This window comes from Dromiciops gliroides, chromosome 6 (assembly GCF_019393635.1).
Source record: "Dromiciops gliroides isolate mDroGli1 chromosome 6, mDroGli1.pri, whole genome shotgun sequence".
NCBI classification, from domain to species: Eukaryota; Metazoa; Chordata; class Mammalia; order Microbiotheria; family Microbiotheriidae; genus Dromiciops; species Dromiciops gliroides.
Window position 1 is genome coordinate 249,501,445 of NC_057866.1, and position 22,437 is coordinate 249,523,881.

A 22,437-nucleotide genomic window follows, 5' to 3' on the forward strand; every position below is an offset into this window, starting at 1 on the left:
TTAGAAATATTATTTTATGTCTGTTAAATTCAAAATAAAAATAGCTGTTTAACAATTTTTTTAAGTGTCTGTGGTTCTCTGCTGCCATCTTTGGTTTGAGAGGGAAAAGCAGAAAGGGAAAAAGACATTTTGCAGCCACTTTGCTTAGAGGAAAGGATGCTCAGCTTTGACTGGAGGATTTGGTATCCCATGGAGTAAATAATTGGCTGGACTTGTTTGTACTGAGCCAGCCAGATTTCCTGGGTAGTTCTCTGGCTTAATGGGAACTGCTATGTAAATTAAGAGATTAACACTCCCTCAGAGACCTTTTAGGAGTGATTATATATATAAAAGAGTTTATAATGCTGTCAGCTTAAAAGAGAAAGAAGATTTGCCTAGCTGGAGAACAGCAGAATTGGGGCAACTAGGTGGCACAGTGGATATGGCAGTAGCTTTGGAATCAGAAAGACTCATCTTAATGAGTTCAAATCCAGTCTGACACACACTAGCTAGGTGACCCAGGGTAAGAGCGGTAACCTCTTTACCTAAGAGTTCTTCACTTATAAGATGAGGTAGAGAAGGAAATGGCAAACGACTCCAGTACCTTTGCCAAGAAAACCTCAGATAGGATCATGAAGAGTGGAACACAATTGAACAATGACTCAACTGAGGATAAAAGGAGCTATTAGCAGAAAAGCAGCTGCTTGTGGTACAAATATTCTTTGACGAACTAATGGTATCCAAACTTTTAGTCTAGAGTTGTGAGTGACCCCAAACATATGGGTTTCCCTGACTTATGCATTGTCCTGCCAGATTTCTCTACGAATATGCCCACTTTCTCCCATAAATAATGAGTGCATACACAGGTGAGATAGAGTTGCATGTATAAGACAGTACATATATACAAGTTAATGAAGAGGGGTAAAAAATAATGCTTAGGAGGGAACAGTTGAGAGCAAAACCCAACTTCAACTTCAGAGGGAGGATCCTGAAGGGATTTTTTTTTGGGGGGGGGGGGGGGGTTGACAATGAGGGTTAAGTAATTTGCTCAGGGTCACCCAGCTAGTAACTGTCAAGTGCCTGAGGCCTATTTTGAACTCAGATCCTCCTGAATCCAGGGCCAGTGCTTTATCCACTGCACCACCTAGCGGCCTGAAGGGAATTTTTAAAAATTAGAAACTAAGGGAAGAAGGTTGGCTGTTGGCTATTGGCTATTGGAAAGGCTGAGCAAATTAGCATATAGATGTATGGTAATATTATTACACTCTAAGAAATAAAATATGGTTTCACAGAATTGTGAAACAAAATATAAACTAATACAGACTAAAGTGAGCAGAGGTAGGGGGACTATTCATAAAATCAATTTTGAAAGACTGATGAAAGCAATAACAGACCACAGAGGAAATGGTGATGAAGCATGTTACTCAATTTACAGAGAACCACTTGAAACCCAAGAGACCTACATTTTCAAACATGACCACGAACACTGTATAGATTTACTTTGCTTGGTTATTTTTATTTCTTGCAATGGGTGGTGGGAAATGGATTAGCAAGAGTGATACAAAAAGAAGGCCACTGAGGGGGCAGCTAGGTGGCTCAGTGGATAAAGCACTGGCCCTGGATTCAGGAGGACCCGAGTTCAAACCGAGCCTCAGACACTTGACACTAGCTGTGTGACCCTGGGAAAGTCACTTAACCCTCATTGCCCCCCCCCCCAAAAGGCCACTGAAAGATTATTTTTTTTTTTAGTTTTTTTGTTTGTTTGTTTGAGAGGCAATGGGGGTTAAGTGACTTGCCCAGGGTCACACAGCTAGTAAGTGTTAAGTGTCTGAGGCCGGCTTTGAACTCGGGTCCTCCTGAATCCAGGGCCGGTGCTTTATCCACTTCGCCACCTAGCTGCCCCTGAAAGATTATTTTAAAGGCACAAAAGAGATCAAAAGTTCATAAGGACATATTGTATAGGAGGAAAGCTTTAAGGTAATGGATGTGCTGAATAGATTAGAATAGTTTATATACATTTAAAAAGCAAGTTGTAGGACACAGAGATTCACAATTTCATAGAAAGTCCTATTTTAATATATTATGGAAATGCTTCATCTTTCTGGTGATTAATTAAGTTCAGGAGAAAAAACTGAAGCGAATTGTAAAAAAACAACACTTGTCCAAAGATTTGCAACAATTGTACTAATTATAAATTCATTTAGACTGTGCCTAAGGATTCTTCAAACTCACATAGAAGTTAAGAGATGGAATAACACTGGAGATAATCTAATCCAACATGCTCATTTTAAAATCGAGGATTATAAAGCTGAAAGATAATAAATTATTTGTCAAGGATTATAGTTGGACCTAGAACTAAAATCTCAAATTCCAGGTGACAGAGAGCAAGAGAAAAGAAGAAAGGCTGGCAGGAACCAATAAGTGCTAGGCAGTGTGCTAAATGCTTTAGAAATATTGCATTTATTCCTCACGATAACCCTGAAAGGTAGCTACTATTATCTATCATCACCATTTTTCAGTTAAGGAAACTGAGGCAGAGAAGTTGAGTGATTTACTCAGGGTCACACAGCTAGTAAATATCTGAGGCCAGATCTGAACCCAATACTTTAGTTAAGAAATAAAAGTTTTCTGCTTTTGTCTTTACTGTTTAACGTATCAACCAAATTCTCCATTAAGCAATAGGCTACCTCTTTAATCTATTTAAAAATTTTACCTTTGTTGGAAAAGGAAATTTTGAAGATTCAGCTGTATTAGGTGTATGGATTGCTGTTAAGGGTGGAGGCCATGAATGGGTCATTTCCTGAAAAAAAAATTAGAAAGGAAAAGTAATTATAAATAAAACATTTCCTGGTATTTTATTTAGTTCTATTAAAATTAATGTGTCAGGAAAGCAGTCCTAGTATTAGAAAAATCTTGACTTACAGGTTGTGATCCATTTCCTCAAAGAAAATTAATAAGTTGTCAACAATATATGCAAAAAGTTGAATATCTTCCACATAAATGAATAAAAATTAGTTGGGAGGGGGGAACAGAATGAGTTATTAAAAACACTTATCTTGTGCCAGCTAGGTAGAGCAGTGGATAGAGCACTGGCCCTGGTTCAAATCCAGCCTCAGACACTTGACACTTACTAGCTGTGTGACCCTGTGCAAGTCACTTAACCCCAATAGCCTCACCAAAAAAAACACATACAAAAAACCCCCAAAAAACCCAACTCAAACAAACAAACCAAAAGCACAAAAAAAACCAAAACCCATGTATCTTTTTTAAAAGAATGATTTAATAACAAAGCATCTTAAACTTAATAAAGTTTTTTAATACTATTAAACAAATGTTTTATGTTTCAATATGCCCATATTAAAATAGCTGGACTGATGAACTACTGAAACACAAACCAAAGAACAGAATGACTGAAGCTTACTGAATGTACTATATTATGAGGAAGAATATATGCTGTTTTTTTATTGTATTTGCAGGAAACAGTCAAGCTAAAATGACATAACTTTCCCGTTTAAACTACAAAAAAAAACCCCACAAACAAAAAACCAACCTAGGCTATCATTTTGATTTCCTAAGTTTTAAGGCATTTGACACTTCCCTGATATACATTAGCATATGATCTTATTCTTTTTGTATTGCTCAACAGTAACATAAAATAAAAATGAATTTTTGCTTTTTTTCTTAAGGCCAAAAAAGATTTCTGTGATTACCAAAGTATCTTTTTCCTCGATTTTATTCTCAGCCTAATACCTGAACAGTTTAGGTGGCAAAGTTTTAAAACTGTTAAATTTTCTTTATTTAAGTTAAAACAAGCAGGATAAGCAATGATACAAACTTAGCCTCCTTAACTCAGGTACTCCTGAATCCAAGGCCAGTGCTTTATCCACTGCGCCACCTAGCTGTGCCAACACCAGGGTCTTTTCAAGGAATGCTGTCTTCTCTTTACATGGCCAAAGCATTTGAGTTTCAGCTTCACTAGAAGGACAAATACTGAATAACCTGAATCAATTTCTTTAAGTAGTAACTGTTTTGATTCCCCTGCTGTCCAAGGGACTTTTGAAAGTCAGCAATTCTGTGGTGCTCAGCTTTACATGTAATGCAGATTTCACAGCCATAAATTGCTACTGGAAAAACCACAGCTTTGACATTACGGACATTTTTCAGCAAGGTGATATTTCTGTATTTAGTATGATGATCAGATTTGCCATAGTTTTCCTTTCAAGGAACAAGAATCTTTTAATTTCATGGCCACAGATACCATCTGCAATAATCTCTGAGACTAAAAATATGAAATCTAACACTGCTTCCAATTCTTCTTCCTTTTTTTTTTGTTTTAACCAGGAAGTGATAGGACCAGTTGCCAAGATCTTTGCTTTCTCAATGTTAAGCTTCAAGCTAGCTTTTACACTCTCCTCTTTTACCCTCATCAAGAGTCTTCTTACAGCTTCATTTCCTGCCATCGAGGGATATCATCTGAATATGTGAGATTGTTGGTATTTCTTCCAGCAACCTAAATTCCAGTTTTGGATTCATCCAGTCTGGAATTTCACATGATGTACTCTGCATCTAAGTTGAGGTGACAATACATTGCCTCGTCATATCCCTTTTTTCAGTTTCAAGCCAATCGATTGTACCGTGTTTGGTCCAAACTCTTGCTTCTTGACCTGCATATAGATTCCTCAGGAGATAAGTAAGATGATCCCGTCTCTTTGAGTAATTGCCACATTTTGTTGTGATCCACACAGTGAAAGGCTTTAGTCTAGTCAATGAAGCACAATTAGAGGTTTTGGTTTTTTCCTGGAATTCCTTGGTTTCTCCATATTACAGTGAATGTTGACACAAAGAAAAAAGTGAACTGGCAAAGTAGCCTGGGAAGAAACCACCAGATAGATATTGAAGAGAGCCGGGAGAGAAGAGTGTCAGGAAAATTAAGGGCAGGGAGTCTATTCAAAAACCAGGAAAAAGTCAAGAAGCAAAATCATATGGAGAGGGGAGTTTCAGCTGAGTGACAATGAATATAGACAGCTTTTTCTGGGAGTCTGGCAAGGGAGCTATGAGATAACAGGCTATGGGGTTGGCAGAGTCAAATGAAGGATTCTTTTTTAAGGATGTGGGAGAATTGGGCAATAGGGAAAATTCCAATGGAGATAGAGACTTAAGATTATAAAGGTATCATAAAGGTTAAAAAAGACATAAGAATTATAAAGATCAAATGGGCAGGGGCAGCTAGGTGGCGCAGTGGATAGAGCACCAGCCCTGGAGTCAGGAGTACCTGAGTTCAAATCCGGTCTCAGACACTTAACACTTACTAGCTGTGTGACCTTAGGCAAGTCACTTGACCCCAATTGCCTCACTAAAAAAAAATCAAATGGGCACAGGTTAGAGGTTAACTGTCAAAAAGAGAGAATACTTCTGAGACAAGGAAGGGGAGAGTAGGGCAAAATAAATTGATGGAATTGGAGATAGAGGAGCAAAAAGAGGAAACTTCTTATAACTGGCATCAATCTTCTTTAGGTAAATATATGGCAAAGTACTCAAGCACTGGTGTAGACTTAAGGAGGGGTGAAATACTCAGATTCTGTGGCTTTTTTAATTGATCCTATTTACAATTACTTGATTTTGTCCTGTTAACTGCATAAGTCAGTAATCTTTCTCTTTGACCTTAACTCAGAAATCTGGCTGGCATACAATGAGTTAAGTTTAGAAATTTGGTTCTCCTGTTAAACACTGCTTTATTCTTGTGTCAAGGAAATCTGTTACCCTTAAAGAATGCAGGTGGACACCAGGAGTCTGGTCTAGCATACAAGCTATCTTTCAAGGATGTTTGTTATCCAAAGAAAGACAGTTTGCTATCTCTGCCCTTGCTGATGCAGCTGGACTAGAACAGTGAACATTTTTTAGTCACAGGAGGGAAGGGAGGGGGTCATTACTTGCCCTCATTTCTAATTTCATCCAATCATATTTTTCTTCCATCTAAGATGGTAATCTTCCTATTTTCTGTACTCCCCTTCATTCAACACTATTTGTTGGTCAATTCACACTTTACTAAAAATTGATCATACACAGAACTTTGTGCCTTGGTTTAAGTTATTTTGACTAGAAGAGTGATTAAAGGGTTGAAACACTGTTTGTGTGAATGGTTTTAGAATAGATAATGTGCTGTAGGAAGTAGGATAGGAAGTCAATCAGAGAATAAAAGGATGTCAACATTTATAATATAATCCCCAAATATAAAAGCAAGTGTTAGACTAGAAAGGAAGACTATGACACTAAGTACATGAAAACACTGCCTTCCTATCCTACTTAATAGTTTCTCAGAAACTTAATCAAAAGAGAACTTCAGTGTTATCCCTTGCAATTGAGGAGAAATCCCTTCTACAAAAGAAATATCCTGGTTCGTTAAACTTGGATAAATACAATAAGTATAGTTCAATACCTTAAAAAGCCTCTGGATTTTGGTTAAACATCATAAGGTTGTAGGTCAGTGTTTTACAAACTGTAAACCAGAAAAAAAAAAAGTCCTGCACCAAGAAAAAAGAACCGTTGGGGAATAATAAACTTTGAAGTGAATTGTGTCCACTTCTACAGCATAGTCTTGGACAAAGATTGACATGGAAAAAAATTTATCCCTTCATTTGCTCCAAACAAAACTTAGGTCAGGAACTTACCAAGCTCAAATCAGAGAAGCAATCCGATTTTCCCCTGAAAAGAATGCTCTGAGAGTAATGAAAGCTTTCCGGTCACCCATTCTGTCCCTGAGACCACAACAGTTAACATTAATACCCCCAAGAAAACAGGAACCAGATCAACCTAGACCCACCTTCCACAAGGATGGTAGAATTCGCCCTAACAAAGTCCAAAGTCAAGAAGTAGGCTGATAGAATGGGCAAACAAAAAAAGAACCCCACCATAAAGAACTATTAGGATGGCAGGGTATAGACAAACTCATTAGAGAATGAATTCAAAAGAAATACAAGAAATGCCTCAGAAAACAATACAGAATTCAACTAGAATGCCTGAAAAAGATCAACAAGAGTTTACAAAGCATTAAAAAATGTTTTAGTAAATTAAATGAGAAGGCTAAAGATAAAAAAAAAATGGAAAAGACATGAGAGCTATGGAAGAAGTGGAAAGGAAATTAACAGATTGGCACAAGTAGTACAAATTCAAGCCCAAACAACAAATTCCTTGAAAAGTAGAATGGGGGCAGCTAGGTGGCACAGTGGATAAAGCACGGCCCTGGATTCAGGAGTACCTGAGTTCACATCTGGCCTCAGACACTTGACACTTACTAGCTGTGTGACCCTGGACAAGTCACTTAACCCCCATTGCCCCACCCCCCAAAAAAAATAGAATAGACCCAACAGAAATGAGTGACTCCATATGTCAACTAGAAATATTAGAAGAAAATCAAAAGACTTTTTAAAAATAGAAGAAAATGTAAGGTATTCCATAGCAAAAACAATTGACTTAGAAAACAGATTGTGAAGAAAAACAAACTGAAGAATCACTGGACTATCTGAACACTATGGGGGCAGGGGGGAGAAGAGTCTAAACATGTTATTTCTTTTTTTTTTTTTCCTAAACATGTTATTTCAAGAAAGCTAAAAAGATTTCTTAAATCTGTTAAGAGTCATAGGCCAAAGTAGAAGAATAAAGAATCCAATAGACACCTCCAGAAAGAGCCCTAAAAATAAAACTTTGAGGGATATTATCATCAAAATCTAGAGCTTCCAGGTCAAAGAAAAAAAAAATTGGAAACAGTCAGAAAAGAAAGAATTCAAGTATCAAAGAGCCAGTCAGGATCACACACGATTTAGCAACCACCAACATAAAGAAGCAGAAACCGGGGGCAGCTAGGTGGCACAGTGGATAAAGCACCAGGCCTGGATTCAGGAGGACCTGAGTTCAAATCCGGCCTCAGACACTTGACACTTACTAGCTGTGTGACCCCCATTGCCCCGAAAGAAACAAAGAAACAAACCTTGGAATGTGGTATTTCAGTTGTTAAATGACCTATGCTCAAGGCTAGGAATAATTTACCCAGCTGAATAACTGAATGCAGTAGAAAGAGACCTGGATTCGAAATTTTTAAATGCCAGCTGTCAGCAACTACATATGTGATCTTGAGTAAGTCAATTCATCTTTTGTGGACTATTTCCTCATGTATAAAGCCAAGGGGTTGGGACACATGTACTTTAAGACACTATTATCATCCTTTAAGCTCTAAATTTATAATCCTGAGAACCACAGAGTAGGATAAGTTGCTAAGTGATTGTGGCTATGTGGTACTGATTCTGGAAGTGTTGTGCAACTTCTTCCTGTTTCAGTGGAACAGAGAAAAAAATGACCAGATCTTGAAGAATATGGCCAGTAATCTAATGTCTTATGGAAGCAGTCAGATTTAATTAGGACCAGAAGATAGAAGGTGCAAGGTGAAGCTATAAGATGAAGGGTAGTTTATAAATAACAGAATATGGTTACCAGAAGACACAATGGAGGAGTAATATAGGAAGATATCAACTGTGCAAGGATAGGGCAGAGAAACAGGAAGAAGTAGTCTGGAGAAGAGAATTTTATAGAATAGATGGTAAGAATGAATCAAAGAGATAAAGGAATGAGGATTTGAGAAAGCCAGGTTATGAAAAAAATCATACAGCTAAGAAATCCCTTTTCTTCCAGGGTCCTGCTGTGATTCAGTAGCTGATTTAAGTGCCATCAGCTTCCATGGCCAGTCATTGCAAATACAGAGGAGTTAAGAATGCAGACAGGTGGAAGAGGGAGTCAGCAGCAAATTTGCTCTCAGTCAGGAAATGAGTGGTTTCCCTAGTCAGCCTGAAATTGCACTGGGTTCCAGGCATGTAGCATCATCCCAAGAAAGAGGTGAAACTGGCATACTTAAAAGGTATTCTGCAAGCAAAAAAAAGCATTTGGCAACAGGTCTGAAAATCCAAGCTCTCCTACATGCTGAGGCTTTGTGATTCTTATGGCTATCTCCATCCATATAGATTCCCTATCTTTGAATAAAGACCACTAGTATAGTATTATTATATGAGCTGGCTCTTTAGGAATAGGAATGGAGAAACAAAATTTTAGTTTTAGTGTATAAAAACAAAGAATATCAATAGAAAATATTAAAAAAAAAAAAAAGGAAGAAAACTATTAACATAGTGACCGGAGAGCCACAATCAGAAGAGACGCATTGTGGCAAAAGGGAGAGTTGATTGGATTTGGGTTCACGAGATCTGGGTAGGAATCCTAAGACTTATTAGCCACATAATCATGGGCAAGTCACTTTATTCCCTTAAGAATCAGTTTTCCTTGAGTATGAAATAAGGAAAAACACTGTTTTGGGGAAGAAAAAACTTGGCAAACAACAAAGTTCTCTATCAAATGGATTGTTATTGGTATTCTCCCAAAAGAGAAGAGTCAATCTTGATTATTTCATGTATGAGGAAAAGTGAAATTCAGAAAGGTAAGTGCTTTGCCCCAGTTGCCTATACTAGAGTATGACTTGCATTTCACAAATGCACAACTCATCTAAAGTCTTACTCACAGGACTAGAGAGTAAAATTTGGTTTTCTATGACATCCCTGTTGTTGTTAGGTCATTTCAGTCATGTCCTATTCTTCATGACCCCATTTGGGATTTTCTTGGCAAAGATACTAAAGTCTTTTGCCATTTCTTTCTTCAGCTTATTTCTACAGATGAAGAAACCAAGGCAAAGAGGGATAAGTAATAAGTGTCTGAGACAGGATTTGAACTCATCAAGATGGGTCTTCCTGATCGCAAGTCTACTGCCTTGCCACCAGGTTGCACCTCTTTGTGACTCCATTTGGGCTTTTCTTGGCAAAGATACTGCAGTGGTTTACCATTTCCTTCTTCAATTCATTTTACAAATGAGGGACTGAGGCAAACAGTGTTAAGTGACTTGCTCAGAGTCACAGATATAGCATACGAGAAGGGATCTGAACTCAGAATGATTAGTCTTCCCACTCTAAGCCTGGTATTCTATCCACTGTGCCAACTAGCTTACCACATGACATCTCCACGAGAGCACAATTTATGGCTTCCAGTTATCCTTTAAAAAAATAACAAAAACAAAAACACAAAAACCCCACCAATTTTTTTGTTTGTTTATATTGATGCATTTTTCAATATCATCATCAATTTCCAAAGACTTCTCTTTTCCCTCCCTGCCAAATAGAGGCTTCCCTTATAACAAATCAAGCCAAATGAATCAATAGATTAAGTATGTCTGAAAATGAATACTTCATTCTGTACCTATAGTCTACCATGCCTACATCCATACTGACACATGTGTATATAAGCTGTTTAGCACAGTGGATTAGAGTCAGAACACTGGATTCAAATCCTGACTTAACATATACTAGCTGTGTAACCAAGATCATGTCACCAGAAGTCAAGAGTGCTGTATTATCAGGGAACAGAATATTGGAGTACTCCAACAAGAAATCTCAAGAGCAGATGAATACCTGTAGCAATCCTCTTACAAAAGCCAGGAAGAGAGTTAGTGAAGCTCATACAGAAAGGGCTCCACATTTATTAAGCACTGACTATGTGCAAGACAGTGGGTAAGTGTTGAAGATACAATTAATAAAAAGAAAGTCAAGGAGCTTACAATATAACAGAAGAAAACAAAGCACAAAAGGAGGCAGGAAAGGGGTAGGGGGATACTAGAGGGGCAAGACTTGACATCTTGTCCCATGGTGCTGAAACCAGGCAGAGCATCAGATTCAGGCTGGGGTGAGCAGAGTCACTCAATAAAGGAAGGCATTAGGAGGAGTTTGGTACTCCAGTCCCCCATTCAGAGAGAAGAGGCTGAAGGAGGTGATGTCAATTAAGGCTTGAATTAGTAGCATGGTAATAAGAATCCACCAATAACCTTCTGAAAGAAGCTCCAAAAGAAAACTCCCAGACCATCATAGCCAAAAAATCCAGATCTTAGAGATCAAGGAAAAAATACTGCGAACAGGGGCAGCTAGGTGGTGCAGTGGATAGAGCACCAGCCCTGGATTCAGGAGGACCTGAGTTGAAATCTGGCCTCAGCCACTTAACACTTACTAGCTGTGTGACCCTGTGCAAGTCACTTGACCCCAACTGCCTCACACACACCCCTCCCAAAAAAGTAAATAAATAAATAAACCGCAGAGTTGAGTTTGAATAACCAGAAACCACAGGATGGTCACACAGAACCTGGAAGCTAACCACTATCATCAAGGAAAGTAGAACTTGGACATATGATATTCAAAATGGTGAAAAATCTAAAATCAAGGAAAAAAACTTTAAGAATTGAACATAATCGTAAAGCAGGGGGGGGGGCCGGGGGAGAATGGACCTCTCATGAATTAGATGCCTTTCAAGGAGTCCTAGGGAAAAAGATCAGAGCTGGGTAGGAACTTTGAAATACAAACATAGGATGCAAGAGAAACCTAAAATGGTAAATACATCTGAGCAACTGGAAAGGATCTGTCTTGGGCTGAATTTCAATCCGGTTAGCCCTTAATTTATGTTTGATATTGACATGAAATGAGACATTTGAATATCATTCAAACAGTTAGCAAAAGGAGATTTACTTAGACATAGGAGGAGGACATTTAACAAGGATAGGCATTGATACCCGATTTGATTCAGATGAGCAAAGCTCCCCCTACCTAAGCTGTCCTCTGTTTTCTACCAGTCAGGCATCAGAGGAGTCTGGAGTTCCTTGTGGAAATTTTCTATTCAAGTGACCAGAAATTAATGGCAACAGCCCTGGGCTTTAGTTCCCTAAGTCAACCAAATCTTGAGGATGTTCTCAATACCTTTTAAGGAAAAACTATCCTAAATCGCAGGAGGAGCAGGAGTTAGGATGTTGCTCCTATCATAATCTACTTCTTTGTGCAAAGGCCTTCTAAAGCAGTGGTTTCAAACAGAAGGAGATTCTTGCCCTGGAGACACACTGACTTAAGCTATTAAAGCTTAAGGCTTTACTTGAGACTTTTGGAAAACCTTATAAAAACTGCAAATACACAGAACCTGTCAAATCCATGCAATTGAAGAGAGTGCTACAACAGACCTGTGTAAAGAAAAAGCATAATGGACATTTTTCTTAAGTAATTTATAATTTGCCACATCAGATTAATTTCAAGTAACAAAGAAAGAGTGAAATGAGTAACTAACTAAATAATGTTGTTAGTAATTCTATTTGACAGTTCATACATTTTTTAAATGATTTATTTTTCCTAATCTAATGATATTTGTTTCCTAAAAGAATTTTCTACTAAGGAAATCTTAAATGGACAGATGTACATTTTATTGAGCTTTATTTAAAAAATGTTTTGGATGTTAGGGATATTTTAAAATCTATTTTGTTGCTTTTCTGGCATATGTTTGGACTATATGAATCTTCAAATTGTTTATGAATGAAACGGTGGTTGGTTTGTATCAGTAGATGTTTTCAACCATAATTTCAAAAATCCTCATCTTTGACTAAATGTTACAATGAGAGTTATTTTACTTCTCCAGTGTATTTCTGGGTCATGGAATCTCAGAGCTGAAAGAGATCTCAATTTAGCTAGGCCAACAAATAAAAGAGCAGGAATTTCCTCTGTTATGCATGACAAGAAGTCTGAACAACAGACAGAAAAACTCTAGTTAGTTTTCTTAGAAAAATACATTGGAGGGGGCAGCTAGGTGGCACAGTGAATAAAGCACTGGCCCTGGATTCAGGAGGACCTGAGTTCAAATCCAGCCTCAGGTACCTGACACTGGCTGTGTGACCCTGGGCAAGTCACTTAACCCTCATTGCCTCACAAGAAAGAAAAAAAAAGAAAGGGGAAAGGGGAAAGGGGAAAGGGGAAAGGGGAAAGGGGAAAGGGGAAAGGGGAAAGGGGAAAGGGGAAAGGGGAAAGGGGAAAGGGAAAGGGGAAAGGGGAAAGGGGAAAGGGAAAGGGGAAAGGGGAAAGGGGAAAGGGAAGGGGAAGGGGAAGGGGAAAGGGAAAGGGAAAGGGAAAGGGAAAGGGAAAGAGAAAGAGAAAGAGAAAGAGAAAGAGAAGGAAAAGGAAAGAAAGGAAAAGAAAAGAAAAAATACAGTGGATATTTCAATAAGTTAATTAGCACATCACAGAGATTCTCAAAGTCTTCCAAGATACTAAGTCTGTGTATTGCTTCCCTTCTAAATGGGTGGGGAAGGGGCTGGAGGGAGGGAGAAAATTTGGAACTCAAAAACAAAGTTGTTTTTAAAAAAAATAAGTAGGAAAAAAAAATGATGAACCAGGAAACAATGTTGCTAGCCCTTGAATCAGCCTGATATCTACATTCAACACTCTCTTTATCTCAGTGTTCCATATACATAGTTTAAAGACATTCTCAATTATGGTGAAAGAGAACAGAAAAACTGAAAAAACTGTAAACTGTTTAGGGAATCTAATATAATTTTTAACTTGAGCTATGTATAACCATACAAATATGGCTTTAGGTAAGACAAAATTTATGTTTTCAATCAAAGAGCTTTTATTTCATTCTGAGAGATAACTTAGCCAGCATTAGACTCAAGAAGCCCTGGATTTGACCATATTCAACTTATGTGACCATAGCACAACATTTCTGGTCTAAGTGTCCTAGACAACTCTATAAAATTAAGTTTAAAAATATCACAGATTTGCATAGGTAGAATAATTTTCTCAATTAGAATTTTCTATACAGATAAATTACAGATCTGAAACCCTCCCCTGGGGCCCCCAAAAAATCTATTTCTTTTTGTTGTTGTTTTGGTGGGGGGCATTGGGGAGAAGGCAGTCTGGGTTAAGTGACTTGCCCAGGGTCATAAAACTGGTACTTATCTTGAGGTCACATTTGAACTCAGGTCCTCCCGACTCTAGAGCCAACTCTACCACTGAGCCACCTCTTTGCCCCTAAAATCATCTATTTCTGATGGTGTGCTCCAACTCCTTTGCGCCATCCCTCAGATTCTGTCACTTTTCCTAGAGTCCCAACAGTGAGAAAAGAATGTAGTAGAAATTAAGTATGTGGAAATGTTAGAATTCCTTACCTCTCTACCCCTCCTATCAGGCTTTGGGGAGCATGAATTTGATCTTTTTTTTTCTCGTATGCAAGACAGATTCTTTATATGTAAAATGACAGGGCTGAACTAGAATATTTTTGGTTTTTTGTTTTATTTTTGTGGGGCAATGAGGGTTAAGTGACTTGCCTAGGGTCATACAGCTAGTAAGTGTTAAATATCTGAGGCCAGATTTGAACTCAGGTCCTTCTGAAACTAGAGCCAGTGCTTTATCTACTATGTCACCTAGCTGCCCCTGAACTAGAATATTTTTGAGGTCCTTCCCAAAGCTAAGGATCTACAAATCTAAAATAACTTAAAATAATCAGCAGGATAATAGTCTAAAATTAGAGTGCCTTCATTTCCCCTTAACGTTTTAACATGAATCAGTCATTCCAAAGAAGAGACCACGCTAAGTAGTGTTCTTAAAAGCCCATTTTGTCATGATATACAAATGAAAGGAGTTTATTTCCTCGGAAGCAGGTGTCAAAACCGTTACTCAAAGAACACTTGGATTGACTTAGGAATTGTTTCAGTCATGTCTGGCTCTCCATGACCCCGTTTGGGATTTTCTTAGCATAGCTACTAGAGTGGCTTGCCATTCCCCTGACTGGTTCATTTTACAAATAAGGAAGCTGAGGCAAACAGCTAAATTATTTGCCCAGGGTCACACAGTCAGCAAGCGTCTGGGGCTGGATTTAAACTCAGGTATTCCTGACTCCAGGCCCAGCACTCTTATCCACTTACTTTAGGAGTAGACTTGAACAAATCCAGTCATTTCAAATTTGCCACAAACATTAAAGTCCAGCTTCTATCTCAAACCAAGAAACGAATCTATTTCTTAACAAAACTTGAGCTGGTTTTACTTGCTCTCCGGAAGCTGAGGGGAATGATTCTATCAATAGCTAGGAAGCAATGCTATACCACAGGGACATAACTGTAAATCTTCAGAGTGATGCCAATTAAATAAAATGAGAATAAATGGAAAATGTTCCACCACCTACTAAGAGAAAAACAGAAACAATAAAAGGCATTATCAAATGACTCACCTTTAAAATTTCTTCAACACAGTGTACTTCATTTGTGAAGGCCTGTTGAATATAAAAAAAAAAGTAATAAAGAAAAAAAAAAAGACAAAAGAGCAACACTAACTGTAAATTTGAGATAAGCTGGTAGACAAATACCAGCAGGCATTCTGACTTAGCTTGAGACTGAAGAACCACAATACCCAAATATCTTGATCTTTATTTAGATAAGGAAAAATAAGATTCAAAAGGGTTCCCACTTGAACCAATACAGAAGAAAAAGGCTGCATCTCCAACTCCCATTCATTTTTTTTTCTAATCTATGAAACCCATACCAAAAAAAGCTTTAATGTACACAAAATGAAGGAAGAAAACTGTTAAATTAAATGTAGCCAGAAAGTGCTGGGTAAAATGACGTGGGACCTTTTATTAGCTCCAGTCTGGAACCCCTGAACAACTCAAAAGGAAAGGCGAACTCTCCTCCCTTACGCTGATGTACCTAAGGTTATTCCAAATATGAATGCCAAAACCACCTTGTGAATAAAGGAAGTTTGGTCTTCCTTCACTACTTTCAGCAGGTCAGTAATTTGTAACATAATTTAACTCCCTAGGTATTTAAATTCCTTCTCCAGGTTAGCTACATAAAATGCTACTAACTAAATCTGATTAGAGGTTGGTTAAGACATTCAAAACACGTGGTTGGAAAAGCCCATTATATAAAACAAAATAATTTCCAAACTTTCTATTGAAAACCTCTCAGTATGTGTGTATACATATACATATACATATAATACACACATACATGTATCTATATAAAAAATATACAATCCAGCACGAGCCTGGAGTCAGGAGGACCTGAGCTCAAATCCGGCCTCAGACACTTAACACTTTATATATATATATATAGTAAGTACACACACACAATCCCAAAATGTAGTAAATTTACTCATAAATTATATGCATGTGCTATTCTACTATACCAATAATTCAGTTCCTTACAACATTTACACAAAAAATATAAATCAAAAAAAACATTGCTGCTGTTGTTCTTCATTCTCCAAGAGGGCCAATGACATCAAGAGAATTATGTGTCTTGACTTGTAAGTGAATTGGATTTAGATAAGGCAGAGCTGCCTCACTCTCTCTTCCAGGGTCATCTGAGCTCTGTGGCAATGCCCATATATAGTGGGAGACCTTGGCCTTTTCAAACTCTTTCCTATGTCTGAGGCAACATCAATTCAGTAAGTTTTTTTTGTTTTTGTTTTTTTGCTAATGCAATTGGGGTTAAGTGACTTGTCCAGGGTCACACAGCTAGTAAGTGTCAAGTGCCTGAGGCCAAAATTGAACTCAGGTCCTCCTGACTCCAGGGCCAGTGCTTTATCCATAGCCACCTAGTTCCCTGTGGATTCAGTAGTTAAAGGCAAGAACTGAGGTCAGAAAATATTCTGTTTGCCTTCTCAAAAGAATCATTCTGGGAAGGGATGACCAGAGGTGATAAGATGAAATAACAAAACCGCCTCTGGAACTACCAGGGGTGTGTGGGAGGCATGTGTGGGAAGCATGGTCAGACCTGAAATTCAAAGAAGTTGGAGGGACTTAACTAAAGGGAGTGTCCCTAAAAGAGATGGGATGGGAAGCCAAGTCCTCAGATCATAAATCAACGTTCTTTCTATTGTCCAATGTTGCCTCAGTAACTAGCTGTGACTCGTTTGTCATTTAATTCAAATAAATTAATCTCCAGGACCCATCTTTTTAGACCCCATTAGGGATGGCAATGTCTGATATCATAGGATGGGGAGGTCCTGGGGGAGATTTGATTGGCTTTTTTGTTTTGCTTTTTTAAAAGGATTCTTAAAAAATTAATTCCCTTATCTTTCCTTTTGTCTACCTTAGAGTACTTTATCTTTAGCCAAGTTCATACCTTTTTCTCTTGTCTTACTTTCCTAAGTTAATCTTCTTTCTACATGTGTTCAAAAGTACGCCCGTGGGCAGCGAGGTGGCACAGTGGATAGAGCACCGGCCCTGGAGTCAGGAGGACCTGAGTTCAAATATGGCCTCAGACACTTAATACTTACTAGCTGTGTGACCCTGGGCAAGTCACTTAACCCCAATTGCCTCACTAAAAAAAAAAAAAGTACACCCGCCCACCTATTCCAGGCTTTTGTTCAATGAAACATTGCTGTTCTTAGACTTTCCTATCTCTCCCTTTATAATGTCCCTTTATCTGTCATGCCACATATCCCAATTCTTTCTTTCCTGTCAGTGACAAACTTTTCAAAGGAGACGTTGCCTTCCCTTCCTCAGCACCTATGCCCTTCCCAATCCCAAGACTTGTGACTTCCTCAATATGTTACCAAGTTCCTTCCCCCCCCCCCAGGGGAGCAAAGACAATCTACAACTCCAATGACCTTTTTTCAGTCTTAACCCCTCTACACCTCAGTTTCTTCACTAGTAAAGGGCATAGACCAGATGATCTTCTTAAGGTCCCTTCAAATCCTCTTACAACTCATGTGTAAGAAGGCTAAGGGAGGAGTAATCAGTGTCAGAGCTGAGGTCATAATGATGAGGCCTAGTAATGACCACTTCTGTATTTCCAGGCTTTCTTGTTCCCATTAAATCCAGAACAAGAATTCTTAACCTTTTTTTCCTTCAGCAACACCACTGAGAGTCTGGTGAAGACATACCCCTTCTCAAAATGTTTATGAATGGATATAATAAAATACACAGGATTACAAAGGAAACCAACAATACTGAAACATCATCATCAAAATATAAAAGAAAAAAAAAAGTCCACAAGCCCCAGATTAAGGACCTCTAACTCTATAATCATATTTTCATTGGCTGAACATAGCCACTGGAATTCTCTATCCCACAGCAGTCTTCTTACTGAGGAAGGCACCACTTGCCCTGTGGCTTTCTCAGTCTAGAAGACCCTCTGCCCCTGTGTCCCTCTCCTCTGGCTGGTGAGTTCCTCCTGCAACTTCCACTCTGAGGAAGTGCTTGGGGGCCAGCCATGCTCACTTCTCTACCCATTTCCTGACTCACTTCCTAACTCTGGACTTCTCTTTTTTTTACCTGCTACCCTGATATCAGCTCCCTTTTCTGTGTTGTTTTGCCTCATGAGAATGTAATCACTTGAGGACAGGGACCATCTTTGTTTTTGCTTGTGTTTTCTAGAAAGAACATGAGCACAAGGAAGACATTTTCAGGCAAATGTGGGAGGTGGGGGGTGCGGGGCAGGGAGGAGAGGAGAGGGGAGAGAAAGGACAGTAACCAGGGGAGGGGTCTATTTCAATGGTGGGCTGCATAATCGGGGGAATAGTGGGAGAGGAGCCTTACCGTGAGACAGTGACCTTTGTGACACCAGCACAGATTGGTACTGTTCTGGGAGTGAAACACAATGGAAAAAAGGAATCCACAAGAGAAACTACAAGGCAGTAGAAGAAATTGCCCAGAGGGGAACAGATACTTTGGAAGCCATGATTGTACAAGGAATACAAGAAAAGACTGAGATCAGAAAACTATAGGGGTCACAAATCAGAGAATTAGAGTCTAGAAGAGGCAATAAAAAAGGATGGATAAATGAACAGGGTGACATAAGTCTTTTGTGGAAATGGTCACAAAGAACATTTAAAAATAAACAAATGAACAGGACTAACAGGAGGAGATAAGAGGGGAAGGGCAATTTTTAGCAAAACTCTAAAGGGAAAGGGTTAACAAATGAAAGGAAAGGATCAGGAGTGAGAGAAAGAAAACCAATGGGAAAAAGATTAAGGTAGAGTAACAGAAGTTGGTACCATTTTTACAGTAGAAGGGAAATTATAAATTTGGGGGAAAATACCAATAGCAGAGATAAATGGAGGAAAATATAACCTTAACTTTCATTACTTTAAATGTGAACAGATTAAAATATTCAAAATGAAAAAAAGTGACAGAGTGGTTAAAGAAACAAAACCCTACATTCTGTTGCTTACAAGAAACTCATTAAAAAAATTAAACACAAAATAAAACTGGGGGAGGGGATGGGGGAAAAAATCGTATGCATCTAATGAGTCCAAAAAAGTAAGAGTTGCAATTATACAATCTAACAAAATAAAAACAAACATTCAAAAAATGAAAAGGAGTAAACAAGAAAACTTTATCTTGAAAGGAACCACAAACAACAAAGCTATCAGTAATAATTACTTATATACTCCAAATGCCTTAGCACCCACATTCATAAAGGAAACATCTAAGCTACAAGAAGACATTGAGAGTAACACAATACAGGAAATTTCAATATTCCTCTATTAGTTTTGAAAGAAAGACAAACACAAGGGAAAATATAGAACTGAGCAAAGTGCTCAAGAAACTAGAGTTTTAAAAGACTTATGGCATCTTCTAAAGGGGAAAGCAAAAGAATATATATATATCAGCACCACATGGAATTTCTATAAAAGGTGACCACCTGTAAGGACACAAAGATAATGCAAACAAATGTATACAGACAGAAACAATTACTACATCCTTTACAGACCTTAAGGTAGTAAAAAAAAAATAATAATAGTCATTGGTTCAGGGGCCAAAAACAAAAGATACTGACCTAAATAGAGGTTTAATAGCAATCTTAAATATTGAGTGGTCAAAGAACCAATCATAGAACCAATTAATAACTATGTAAAAGAAAATGTGATTGATAAAACAACACACCAAAATGTCCAAGATGCCGTGAAAAAAGTTGTGGGAGTAGGGGTGGGGTGAAAATCACTCAACCCTCATTGCCCCACCAAAAACAAACCAAAAAAAAAGTTACAATTGGGGGGGGGGGTGCAGCTGGGTGGCGCAGTAGATAAAGCACCAGCCCTGGATTCAGGAGGACCTAAGTTCAAATCCAGGCTAAGATACTTGACACTTACTAGCTGTGTGACCCTGGGTAAGTCACTTAACCCCCAATTGCCTCCCCCTCCAAAAATTAGAAAACCAATAAGTGAGCAAACCTGAAATATGCAACAAAGAGACATTAAAAATTAGAGGAGAAATAGTAAATTGATGGGGAAAGCTATAGAAATGATCAATCTAAAAGCTGGTTCTTTAAAACCACTAATAAAATTGATAAACATAGTGAATCTGATTTAAAAGAGCAGAAAACCAAATCAATAAAATAGCAGATGAACAAGGTGAAGTCAGAGCAAAACCAGATGAAATAAAAATAATCAGAATATTATGCAGTTATATGCTAACAAAACTAATAACATTCAAGAGATAGAGGAATACTTTCAAAACTAAAATGATCAGAATATCAGAAAGAGACCTTAAGCAGCTCAAACTGAGAAAAGGAAATCAATGTAGCTGTAAAAGAGCTACCAAAGGGGGAAAAAATTCCCGGTCCTGTTTGATTCACAGGAGAATTATTCTCAAAAATTGAAAAAGAAAGCACCCTACCAGAAGCCTTTTGTGAGACAAATATAGTCCCAATGCCTAAACCATGGAAAGATACAACACAGAGGAAAGCTATAGGTCAATATCATTAATAAACAGTAACTCAAAAAATTTTAAACAATTCTATCCAACAGACTACAGCAACTTAAAAAAAAAGATTATTCATTATGACCAAGTGGAATTTATATCAGGGAAAAAAGCATGGCTTAACATTAGGAAAACCATCAGCATAATTAATTATATTAAGAACCCAAACACTCCAAACCATGTGACCGCTTCCTTTACACTAAAAACTCTACAAAGTATAGGCACAGAGGGACCTTTTTTAATATCATAAAAAACATCTATTAGGGCAGCTAGGTGGCAGAATGGATGGAGCACTGTCCTTGAAGTCAGGAAGACCTGAGTTCAAATCCAGCCTCAGACATTTGACACTTACAAGCTGTGTGACCCTGGGCTAGTCACTTAACCCCAACTGCCTCAACAAAAAAACAAAACAAAACAAAACAAAACCCATACACCAAATAAACAAACAACAACAACAACAACAACAACAAAACAAACAAAAAAGAAAAAAAATCATCTATCTAGAACCAAAAGCAAGCATCATATGCAATGGGTTTACTAGAACTTTCTCCAGCAAATAGAGAAGTGAAGCAAGGATGTCCATTCTCCCCACTATTATTTAATATAATTCTAGAAATGCTAGCAATAGCAGTATGACAAGAGAAAGAAATTAAAGAAGGGGCAGCTAGGTGGCACAGTGGATAAAGCACAGGCCCTGAATTCAGGAGTACCTGAGTTCAAGTCCGGCCTCAGACACTTGACACTTACTAGCTGTGTGACCCTGGGCAAGTCACTTAACCCGAATTGCCTTGCAAAAAAAAAATAATAAAGATAGGTAAAGAAGAGATCAAAGTATCCCTATTTGCTTATGATATGATGATTTAATTATAAAATCCTGGGGAATCAGTGAAGATACAAACTGAGACAACTAATATTTTCAGCAAAGTTGCAGGTTACAAAATAAATACCTAAAAAGTGAAGACCATTTATATATAATAATTTTTTGAAATGAGATAATAGAAAAGGGAAAATTCATATTAAATAACTATAAAATGCATAAATATCTGGGGAATCAACCTACCAAAGTATTAAAAGTATTGAATGGATTCAGTTATGAAACACTCCTTAAAGGGAAAAACAAAAAAAGCCAACAACAACAACAAACTGGAGCATTATGGGCTCATGGCTAGAGCTAGACTGTGTCAATATAATAGAAATGGCAATATCACCCAATTTAATTTACACTTTAATACTCCACCTATCAAATCAACCAAACTGTAGAGAGCTTGATAAGATAAGAAAATTCATTTGCAAAAAAAAAAAAAAAAAAAGATCTGAAATATCAAGGGAAATGAAAAGAAATAAGGATGAAGGGGGAATAGCACTACATTATAAAACAGCAGTCATCAAAACTAACTGGTATTAGTTAAAGACCAGAGAGAGGTCAATAGAAGAGTCTATACAAGGGATAATCAGAAGCAAGAGAACTCAATAACCTAGTTTTTGATAAAGTGGAAAACATCAATTATCTAGAAAGAAACTCCTTATTTTACAAACACTGCTGGGAAAACTGGAAAGCAATATGGTACAAAATGGGCTTAGATCAACACTTTTACCACTATATCCCACAATACATTCTGAATGGGTATATAAACTTATTAAACATCACATAACCAAAAGAATCAGAAGGGAAGTAGATCATGAAAGTCTCATTGATATTGGTAGGAGATATATTCTTCACCAAGCAAGAAATAGAGGCAATTGCAAAAGATATAATTAATAACTTTGACTACTTGAAGCTGAAAAGCTTCTGCACACACAAAAACCAATGCACCTAGGATAAGGAGGGAACTGGTCAAATGGGAAAAAAATCTTTGTATCAAATTT

The 22,437-nt window shown here is 37.8% G+C and overlaps 1 protein-coding gene across 2 annotated transcripts in view; it reads right to left on the bottom strand.

Moving 5' to 3' along the window:
* The window catches only part of AFF1 (AF4/FMR2 family member 1), a 146,991-nt gene that overhangs the window by 58,417 nt on the left and 66,137 nt on the right, over positions 1–22,437 (bottom strand). For both annotated transcript variants that reach the window (XM_043971591.1, XM_043971590.1), the window contains 2 exons: positions 15,091–15,132; positions 2,693–2,779 (listed from right to left, as the gene is read on the bottom strand). In XM_043971591.1, coding sequence (XP_043827526.1) covers positions 2,693–2,776 — 84 coding nt within the window. In that variant the 5' untranslated portion in view covers positions 2,777–2,779; positions 15,091–15,132. The remainder of the gene's footprint in view (positions 1–2,692; positions 2,780–15,090; positions 15,133–22,437) is intronic.